Raw genomic sequence first — 11,286 nt, 5'->3', positions numbered from 1 at the left:
CTGGGAAATGGGCTGCAGGGAAAGGCAAGACGGTTTAACTACTCCACCACTCCATCAGCAGAGAAAAAATTGTGCTTATAGCACCCCCTGCCTCAATAAAGAGCGCAATGTCAAAATACTGCTTTTGTAATTAAAAGCTCAACATGCTCTTGTACACAAAATAAAGTATACTGAAATATTCTACCATCTGTTTGAAGGTTCAAAGATTTTTTTGGCAAGCAAAAAATGAAGCTAACCTTTTCACAATCTGTTAACAATCAGTCAGCTGCTTTCAAGTGTACAATGTTTCTGATTCTATAATTTCTCTACCCCCATCCCACATACTTTGGAATAATATCCTAGTGTATCTAACTTGTATACGAATGTTATTTTGCCTGGAAATTTAAATATTTGATTACCGATGATAAGTGATTTTGAGCACTGGCCCAGGAGCCACTGTATTGAACAATGATCATGTGATAATCTTGTACATGTTATGCACAAGATTATGACACATTGCAAGATTCCCATAGACACTTTTTTCTGGAAATCCATACTTGCAGATCGTACTGCCTCCTGCAGGCCACTTTGTCAGCTTTTGGCAGAGGTTATCCTTTCTCAGAGGTGTTTGACATCTTGCGATTTTCATGTGACACACACATACGGATATTTCCAGTTTATAACCTACTCATTTTTAGGTAAGCTTTTATTTAATGGGCCATCATCTTCAGCACCATGGGACATCCTCCTGACGCGAAAGACACTATGCAAATGTTAATTTGTTGTTGCATTTGATATAGCACCTTATTACGTGACATCTCAAGTGCTTCACACGATATAATGTAATGGATGTGACTTGTGTATTTTGTGGGTGAAACATCTTCAGATGTACTTACCTTAATGTGCTTCCACAAGCTTCCTCAGTTAAAAAAAATATTTTTACTGGTTTTCCGGAACTCAAAGCCAGTTATGTAGACTGTATGTCGTCTAAAGAATCACAAACTATATTAATTTACTTGTCATAATGATCCTTGGATTTGATATGCTTTATCACATCAATGAGACTTCTCAAAGCTCTTCACAGAATATATTGTATAGTGATTGTGTATTTTGTGGGCAAAACAAAGCAGCAGCACACAAACGTGGATTGAGTGACCAAAGAAAGAGCAAAATAAAATAGAACGCCACTTGCTCTCTGACGATTGTATTGTTTCAGGAAGCTTGAGTTAATAATAATAATCTTTGCATTTGGTTCAGCACCTTATCACATTGTTGAGATGTCTCAAAGCACTTCACAGCATATATATTGTAAAGTGAATTGACTGTGCATTTTGTGGGCGAGTTGTTGATCAATGGAACAATGAGTTGCAGAGGAAGATGCAGCATTTATCTCTAATTATTAGCTACTCTTGTAATTACAGATTTATACTCTTAATAGCCTATGTGGTGAGGAATCAACACTTCTTTCACCTCTGCAATCTGGGTTCATATCCAACCCATGTAAACGGTCTCTTCAAACATATCCCCCTTGTTGATGAGCACAATTTGGACATTGCCTTTATTCCTGCAACAATGATTGGCAATACCTCTCACCTTCCCTTGCAGAATGAAATATGTAATGCATCAAGAGACATTCTGTTTTGAAATGCAAGACATTAGGATGAATAGTTTCATCCTCACCCCCCACTGAGCTTGTGATTTGATTCAACAGTTCACAGCATTTGTGAAGAACAAACACTTAATTCCATTGACTGATAATACTTTGCAGTGAAAATTAGTTGAATGTTATCAAGCATTGCATTCAAGTGAAGTTAAGGTATTTAGGTTTATAATCAGTTATCCATTACCAAAACGTACAATATTACATCAAACTTAGGAAAAGGAAAGCCAAGCTAATAAACCAAATGTTCCCTTCTTGTTCAGTTTGTGAGCAAGCTTTCAAGGTCACTTTTGTTCTCCCAAAATATCTACATCCAATCACATACCTGCTAGAAGCTGCATTCCAATAGGCTCTTACCTCTTTCTCACAAGTACACATTGCATTTTTACAGAGCTTCAGCAATCAAGAGTTACAATACTCTTCATAGCTAATTGTAACACCTTAGTGGCCGTTTTGTGAGCAAATACAGCAACCAATTGTGACGGCAAAGTCCCACAAACAATAATAATTCTTGCATTTCATATAGAATCTCATCACGTCACTGAGACATCTCAAAGCACTTCACAGAATATATTGTAAAGTGAATTGATTGTTTATTTTGTGGGTAAAACGGACAGCTGTTGAGACAATTAATCTAGAAGATTGTTAGCCAGGACACTGGGAAACTCCTTTCATTTTTAAAATACAGTTTTAAACAAATGTCATGAACTGGTGGTGGAAGTAATATATTGTGTTCACATTTGGATTTTTCCTTAAATATCCCAGGTATGACTGCCAACGGATTGGTAAAATGGGCCATCCCTTCTGCAAAAAATCTAGGCTCATTTCAAGAAAAAAAATAATGACAAGGGGTCACAGTCAGCAGAATGAAGACAGCTTTTTGCCAGCATTGGTAACTAGCTTGTCATTTTCTTTGAAAAAGCAACAAAACAAATTCATATCTATATAAATTCAGATTGTTTATAAAAAGTTTAACAGTCAACAGCATTCATCTAAGAAAAATTATGCCACAAAAAATAACCCCATTCATAAGCATAGCCCAAGAACAGATGCATTCATTTTTTATAGAATTTATTTTGCGTTTCTTGACAACAATTTATAATGTGATGATCCAGGATAAGTTAGCCTGTCAGAGAAAAAAAAAACAAGAGTTTAATGGGCATCTTTGCTTAACTTATTTAAACAAAGCTAAACACTACCCTCAATAAAATTAGATACATACAGCTAAATAACCACAAACTTGCACGTGAAACTATGTACGCTAACAGCAGTAATTGGAATGGACTCTAAACTCACATTTCAAGTGACTTTCCAATCTTCTCCCAGGTTACTGTAGGCAGAAAACAAAATCATAGTCAAGAAAAAATTCCAATGTTAGCAAATGTCTATTCATAAAGAAATCAAGTTTGCACACCAGTCCTGCTTGTTTAACACAACATAACTGAAGATGTAAAACTGAACAATCATACCCTTCATTTCACCTGGGTCTTTTGACAGCAAGTACATTTGTCATTACAATTCCTACCTAGTACATTGCTGCAGAAGATGTAGAGCAAAGCCCATGCGAGGAGAGGAAAGGTAAAACAAGGACTGCAAAGTTGTTAAGATACTTTATAGTCGACTCAAAGCGACAATGAACTGGGAGCTGGTTGCTCACTCACGCAGAGAATCTGGCAAAAATATTACTTCCGATGCTGTTCATGGCTAAGAAATGGAAAGACATGCAGTTCACACTCCATGCTTTACTCCAATAGCCTAACCAGCTAAAATAACGCTAGGAAACGCACGTGTGATGAATTATAATACAGATAAAACAGAATAAATCTACATTCAATTTGTAAAACACTAAAAACACATCTATTAAAAAAATCACTGTAATGGTCATGCATACTTTTGTAATACAAAACTCCAGTAAACAGCTTTAATAAAGAGCATGACACAAATAAATCAAAAAAGACGGTTCCAAGACTCTCAATTCCACCATTTCACATTGCGCAAGCGAGAATGCACTTCGCAGAGATCCAAGTCCCAGTAACATATGTGCTAAATACGCCAGAAAAAACATGCAGTTTTGTTCTGAACTTTTCAAATAAAAATCATATAAAGCCACTCTACAGCATGCTCCTTCCACGAGCAACAAGAATCCAGAGACTTGGAACACGAATTGCTTATTGCTGCCCATCACTGAAAATTAGACACACACACCAGGCAAATCATGCACAACTACCTCAACGTCGACATAATATACATTCTATTCTAAACTACTTCAGTAAAATCAAACTTTATTTCATTTACTTCTCTTGTGTGCATATTTCATTTCAGAATTTTTGCTACTTTGACATAAATAAAAGATGCAGGAAGACAAATATAAATAAGCTTGCAAAATTGGTGGATAGAAGGCAGATGATATTGAATATAGGAAACTATAAAATGATTCACTTTGGTAGATATAATAAAGAAGCTTCTATACCCTGGATAGCAGAAACCAAAGAGGGAATGAAATCTTGGGATTCAGATTCATAGGACTCTAAAAGCAGTAACATGAGTGGACAAGGCCATAAAGAGTGCAGTCATAATCATTATTATCCATAGGAATACAGTATAAAAGTTTCAAGCAATGTTAGAATGATAAACCATGGTTAGACCACATTTGAAGTACTGTGTACAGTTGTGGTGACTATACTACAAGAAGAGTATTGCAGTATTGGAGAGAATATAGCAAAGATTGACAAGGATATTACCAGGGTGATACAGCTGTGGACTGGGCAGGTTGGAACTTTTTTCTTTATAGCTGAGATGATTGAGAGGGGACCTGATATAGGTGTTTCAAGATTATGAAAGGATTCTACAAGGTGAACATTAATAGGCTGTTTCTACTTGGTGGCAAACCCAGAATGAGAGGGTATAAATATAAGATACAATAGCTAGAAGTAGAACTAATGGAGAATTTAGGAGGAATGTTTTTACATAGATGATGGTGAACTTACTGCCTGAAGCTGTGGTTGAAGCAACAACATTATTGTATGTAAGAGAAAACTTGATGCATACACTAATGAGAAACAAACAGAGGAGCACAGTAGGCTGGGAGCTCACCTACAAAATATAGTCAATTCCTTTTACAGTATATTCTGTGAAGCGCTTTGAGACATCTTTAGGACATGATGAGGTGCCAAATCAATGCAATGATTATTATTCAGGAAAGCTACTTTAAAAAAACTTTGGAAAAATTCCGCCTTTTCACCCTAAGATGCACTTCAACCGTATTTCCGAGGTTTGAGCTCACTAATCAGCATCATGGGTATGCGGAGTCTTGCTCAATTTTAAAGCGACAACAAAATGTAATTGTACATATATATATACATATACACACACACATATTATAAAGGTGACAACAGTATATTGGTGATATAATGCAGGCTTATATCATTAGACAACTACCCACAATATTTTCCCTTCAGAATAAGTTTTGAATACTCCAAAAAGGAGATGCAGGTCAGTTTAAGTGAGACATTTTGTGGGCACATTGAACAATTTTAAAAAAAGGCATGGAGTTTGTTGTTTTACTGAGAAAAGGATTGTATAGGAAAACAGAAGAGATATTTTTTCACCCTCATGTATGATCAATGTATTTAATAGAATACAGATCAACACATTCTACATTTTGGCATCATTTAATACATTTTCCCATTCAATGCAAGCACATGCCAAATTTTCTTCCTTCATCATTGGAGACAATATTAAGAAATAAGGATTGTGCTTCTAATATAACTGCTGTTGTGTGAAGCTAGGATTACAGGCACCCTTTTATGGAACAATTCTGATAAATCATCTCAATTAGTGGGGTTGCAGCCTCTCACATTTGCATTTAGTCCAAAAATATAAAAGAATGATGCAACTAAAGCACATTACATGACAAGTACTAAAGTGTCAGTCTATGTGAAGCATCAAGTCGACATGCAAAGCGGTGCTTCTTTATAACCATAGAACACAAAACCAATCTAAGTTATGAGCATTTTGCATGATCACACTCGTGCTTTGACTGGTACCTGGCACGGAGTCATCATTTCTGAAGGACATATTCGGAAAGAGCAACAAGAAAGACAAAACAAAGATTATCGAGAGATAGAAACAAATGAACTTCCAAAGCATAGGTACTTGTAAGCAAAAATTTGAGCATTAGAGGACTGCCGAGTTCAAAAGATAAATGATAATCCGATTGCTTCAATATCAGATGGCAATGTGACATTGAAACAATCAAAATATCAAAGTGGTCAGTGAATTCTAGTTTGGCGAGAGACTAAATCAAATATGGCTCTAAATGCCACAAATTAATAGCAGTTATGTTCTCCACTATATAAATTAGCATGTCACTAACAAAAAATTGCATCTAATTTATAGTGGTCCCATCAAAATGTCCCAACTAATCACAGATTTCAGTTTGGGATATTAATTGGAACATTAATATAATGTGCCCAAACTGAGTGTTCTTCTCGCCCCAAAATGATTTTGTTCTTCAGCATGTTCAACCAAATGAATGGGAATACTATCTTTTCAAAGATAATTTTCAAACATGCTATAGAGAGGTGTTAGAACACAATAAATTGAGGGTTAATTTGAGAGTGGTTATGGACAATATTTGTTCACACACATCAATCTCAATAAATTGGTCTGTTCGGTTACCATTTCAATCACTATCTGCGTTCTATTCTATCAATGATTAGTGTGCAAATTTATAAAAGTAATTACAAAGTGACCAAACAAAGCTAAACTATTAGTAAGCTAAACACCAACACTATGCAGCTTCCTGAACACAAAGTCAGCATTACCTTCTGTGGTCCAGAAGAAATAAAAGAAAAAAGAATAAAGATCAATAGAACAAAATAGTTTCATAATACTAATGGAAACAAGGGTCAAAAAAGAACACCAAAACATAAAATTCAAATAATATCAATCAAGCTTTTATCTTTGTCAATGAACACATTCATACCTTTTTGCCAGATCCAACATTAGCCTTAGCTGTGCCCCGAACTTTCTTCATTCGGTTCTTGCGTTCTTTACGCTGTTTCCTAGAAACCTTCTTCCTCTCGAACAGACCGTGCTGCAAAAGGTAAAGTGGACGCATGAGTTAATGTGAACAAATCAACAATATACAATAAAAAATTACATTTGTTTAACGTCCTTCACGTTGGGAGGACGTCCAAATGTATTTGTATTTACACAGCTTAAAAAAAGCTTTGAACCAATTTTAGAAAACAGTGGCTTACCCTTGCCAGTCTGTGTTTAGGCTCATTTTTCTTTGCATAATCTAAGGAATCGTAAACCATGGCAAAACCTGTTGTTTTTCCACCACCAAACTGTGTCCTGAAGCCAAAAACGAACACAACATCTGGTGTAGTTTTGTACATTTTTGCCAACTTATCCCGGATTTCTGTTTTAGGAACTGTGGCTTTACCAGGGTGGAGGACATCGACAACCTAGGAGAAAAAAATAAGTCTATTCATGAAGGCAATTTTGCAATTTGTTCCACAAATTCCAATATATAGTTATATTGCAGGCTAGAACAAAACATGCCACTGCACCAAAAAACAACATCATATCAAAATATCATGCGTCTGGGTCAGTATCAAACAAATTGCTCGGTTCTACACAACTCACAAAGGGCACCTAGCAGATCCTCACAACACCAACTTTTAACACTACTTTTATATGCCACATAACAATCCTTGTATTTGATATAGTGCCTTTTAGAATATATTCCTGTAATTTTGCTCTTTCACGTTGTACATTCAATTGGTAACACTTTCGACTCTAGGACAGAAGATTGTGGGTTCAAACCATATGTTGGGATTGTGAGCTTAAGAGTTTTCACCGATCTTCTAATAGTGCTGGTGAAATGCAGTATTGGCAGCTGTACTTGGGAGAGTCCGAGATCCCTTCTACCTGATCAGGTAGATGTTACAGATTCCATGGAATCAATTTCCACTATTGGAAAAGAAAAGGGAGTTTCTCCCAGTGTTCTGGCTAACAATCCTCCAAAGAAAATCAGCTGCTGTGTCCTCCTACAAATCGAAACACGACACTTTTTGTGAAGGCTTTTGTGAGCTTTGTTGCTATAGAGCTAAAATAAAGTATGTACATCCAACTTTTTATAGAAACAAAAGAATTATAATGAACATAGCTTTCTTAGAACAATAAGATAACCTACAGCGAGCTAATAAATTTAGCATTCAAATATTCTGCTATCACTATTAGGTCTCAACCTTATCACTATATTGGTAAATATACTTAATGTTCTCTCTCCCACGTTAACTCATACAAGTGATCAAACTCATGACAAATGAGCTGGTGGCACCCATCAAGCGGTTATTAAGTAAGATTTTAAACAATGGATATTTGCTACTTAATTAAACTTAAAGATGTAATAGATTAAGAATCCAGACAATTTACATTCGGGGATAAAAAACAGATGAAACACCCCTACTCACCATTTGTTTGCGCTGCAGCAAACGGTTTGTCATGAACTTTCTGGTTCTGATAGTTACCGTGTCGTTCTGCAATAAATAATTATTGTTAAAAAGTTAAGATAATTTACAACAATATTACAACAGAAAATCTAAAAGTGTTTTTAGGGAATAGAACTAATGCAGCACCCTATAGTTTATCAAGTACAGATTTACTAGATAACTGGGAATAAATGCAGCAAATATCGGCTATTAGAAATTCATAACACATAAAAACATATGAGGCTGTGTGTTCTTTTTTGCGCCAGTGTTTGCTACTTCCAAGATACCATTCATCCTAATTCCCTGCTCTTTCCCAGTATCCTCCAGTGCCTTTCCTCTGCATGTGCTTGTCAACTCCTATAATAATTTGATATTAAAAAAAATTCATGTCCTCTTCTCATTGAATCCCTTTTCAGCAAAGTTTTTTTTAAAATAATTATTTCAAAACCTTTCATTGCTTCAAACCTTCAACCTTTCTGCCCCCCATCCTCTGGAACTCCATCACAGAATCCCTTTGCATCAATCCCTCTCTTGCCTCCTTCAAAACCAGTGCCAAGACCTTACTCTTTGACCGTGCCTTCGGTCATCCTCCCACTGCCAACCCCCCTTGCTCTTCACCACTTGATTCCAACACCCAGGTTGGGGAGGAAACCCTTGGCTGTCCAGCACCTTTGGGACGTCCTCCTGATAACAACTGCAATTTGTTGCTGTTCTCTATACTGTTACGTGCGTCAGCCTACCTAAATTGGTAGCACGCTTGCCCGTTTGTGGATTCAAGCCCTACCACGGGATTCGGTCTCAGGTAGCGACCAACCCATGGCACGCGTGTCTTTCCAAACATTTGCACAAGTCTAAGTCAGCCTGAGTTTGATGGGTGTCTTAAATTTTTTCTTGATTGCAAATCTCTTGATTTATGGCATAAATCTAGAAATATTTAAACTGGAACTTTTTATTTAATCTAGAATCCAATTTAATTTAGAATATTTAATCTAGAATCCAGCAGTTCTAGGGCCACTCAAATGCAGTGCTGTGGGCGCATTGTAGGAGACGCTATCTTTGGACAAGACATTAATCTGAGGATACCAAAGATCTCATTGTACTAATAGAGAGGGAATTTCTCCCACTATCCCGGTCAATACACAAAATTGCGGCACAGGCACAATGGGCCAAATGGCTTCCTTCTATGCTGTAATATTCTATGAATAATCCCCACAAATAAAGTTGGTCATTCGGCCCAAACAGGAACTGCTTATGTTTATACTCCATGAATGAACCCAAATGTTAATTTGTTCTAATTAGTCCTTTGGGCATTTCCAAGAGGCTTAATTTTAGATCAGGATTCATAGGAACAAGAGTAGGCCATTCAGCCCTTTGAGCCTGTTCCACCGTTTAATTAGATCACGACTGACCTGTGCTTCAACTAATGCTTTCAATTCCAATTTCCCGTTTTCTAGCGGTGTCACTGAATACCCTGAACCTACCAAAAATCTATCAATTCTGATCTTTAACTCAAATACTGTTTGTCACATTTCTTCCTATCATTTCACTGACATGGGACGAATGAACTGGATTGAGATATAAATCAATGTTGAAAAGACAATTTAAATGGACATGTGGGGGGGGGGGTTATGTTTCAGAGTGTGAGGGCGCATCTGAACAGAATGCTTTTCCAAATCAAAAATCTGGAAATATTCAGGAGGACTGTTGGTGAGCCCTGAGATAAATGGGGCTTGAACCCAGAACCTTCTGTCCCAGAAACACGGACGCCACAGCTGAGGGAAACTGACCACACGTTCCTCAGTTTTCAACATCCTTCGGGCAATCGTTTCACGGGGTATTCAAAACGAATGGATCAATCGGGACATGACATCGGGGTTGTTTTTTTTTAAAAAAAAACTGCCACAGGACATTCCCGCCAAGAGCACCGACTCGAGGATAACCGAATGCGGCAAAAACTTTTCTTTTCTGCAGTTGGACCGAAACGCAGCGAGTGCAGAGTCCTGACCAGAGTGGGGCTCAGAGGGCACAGCGGTACCTGGGGGATGGAGGAGGAGGAGGAGGAGGGGGGGGTTCAAGCGACTCTTCGCCACGAACACCCGGGGTTTTTTTTTGGGGGGGGAGAGAGGGAGGGGGGGCGCAAGCCGCTGAAAGAGAGAACCGAGCGGATTATTTCCCGCAGAGAAGCCCCGCCGGGCCCGAGCGCAAACACGTTTCGGGCAGTTCGCCATGACGGAGGGGCTGCCTCCCCGAGGCCCAGGGCCCAGGGCCCAGGCCCAGGCCGCTCGGGAGCCAATCATGAAAAGTAAACGACCGGAGCCGGTGGCCGAACCCGCCACGCCATTAAATCTCGCCGCCGGTACACCCGGCGGACGCCCCGCCGGCGGCCGAGCCCGGGTCCGGGTCCGGATGGCCGGTTCGCGGGGCTGATTGCGACGGGATTTGTTCGGCCTCTCTCACCCACCATCTTCGCTGCTGCTGTCGGTCTCTCCGCCGGCCTCGGAAAAGGAAGAAGGACCCCGCGCCAGCCAATAATATTCACTGAGGGGGTGGGCCCCCGCGACTGCCTGATTGGAAATGACGTGTAAAAGAGAAAACACACACAAGAGAGACAGGAAGAGGGAGTGAGAGAGACAGAAAGGAAGGGATTCGGCGTTTCTTTTCTTTTTCCAACAAAAAAGGGCACCCACCGAAAGCAAAGTAGATCTTTACTCCCCCCCCCCACCACCCTCAGCCTCTCCCCCTCCACAGCCCCCCACCACCACCACCACCAGGTGTGGTGGGTTTCATGTCGAAACCCAAGTGGAAATAAATGTTGGTTGGCGAGAAAGGAATTTTCACGGGAAATCGTTCGGAGGTCAGGTCCGACCGAACGAAAAGGTGGGAATAATGGGGCCTGGATTCGATGCTGTCGGCAAATCCAGGATTTTCGCCCACAAATATAGAGTCCAGTCGCTTTGCGCTTTACCGTGAAGGCGCTTTGAGACATCTCGAAGACGTGATAAGGCGCTATATCAAATGAAAGGATTATTAGTATTTGACCTTGAATACTGGGGTCCCCCAAGCCTTGGCAACCTACGCCTAATATTTTGCTTAATTGGGTAAGCAGGATGCCTTGGGACATCCTTCTGATTGTGAAAGGTGCTA

The 11,286-nt window shown here is 39.0% G+C and overlaps 1 protein-coding gene across 3 annotated transcripts; it reads right to left on the bottom strand.

Moving 5' to 3' along the window:
* Positions 1 to 2,693: 2,693 nt before the first annotated feature.
* rps24 (ribosomal protein S24) lies at positions 2,694 to 10,738 on the bottom strand. 3 transcript variants are annotated; one of them, XM_042336863.1, is made up of 8 exons: positions 10,604 to 10,738; positions 8,125 to 8,190; positions 6,904 to 7,113; positions 6,627 to 6,737; positions 6,466 to 6,468; positions 5,686 to 5,705; positions 2,936 to 2,969; positions 2,694 to 2,765 (listed from the first exon to the last, which is right to left on the bottom strand). In XM_042336863.1, the coding sequence occupies exons 1-6, from the start codon at positions 10,604 to 10,606 to the stop codon at positions 5,700 to 5,702; spliced, it is 399 nt and encodes a 132-aa protein (XP_042192797.1). In that variant the 5' UTR covers positions 10,607 to 10,738; the 3' UTR covers positions 2,694 to 2,765; positions 2,936 to 2,969; positions 5,686 to 5,699. The 3 variants fall into 3 exon arrangements, with proteins under 3 accessions (XP_042192797.1, XP_042192798.1, XP_042192799.1); XM_042336864.1 differs by lacking the exon at positions 6,466 to 6,468; XM_042336865.1 differs by lacking the exons at positions 5,686 to 5,705; positions 6,466 to 6,468 and having other exon boundaries at positions 10,604 to 10,684.
* Positions 10,739 to 11,286: the final 548 nt, after the last annotated feature.

Source organism: Callorhinchus milii, unplaced genomic scaffold, assembly GCF_018977255.1.
Source record: "Callorhinchus milii isolate IMCB2004 unplaced genomic scaffold, IMCB_Cmil_1.0 Scaffold7, whole genome shotgun sequence".
Taxonomy (NCBI): domain Eukaryota; kingdom Metazoa; phylum Chordata; class Chondrichthyes; order Chimaeriformes; family Callorhinchidae; genus Callorhinchus; species Callorhinchus milii.
The sequence above is the reverse complement of the archived record's forward strand: the minus strand, read 5'-3'. Positions and strand labels throughout refer to the sequence as shown.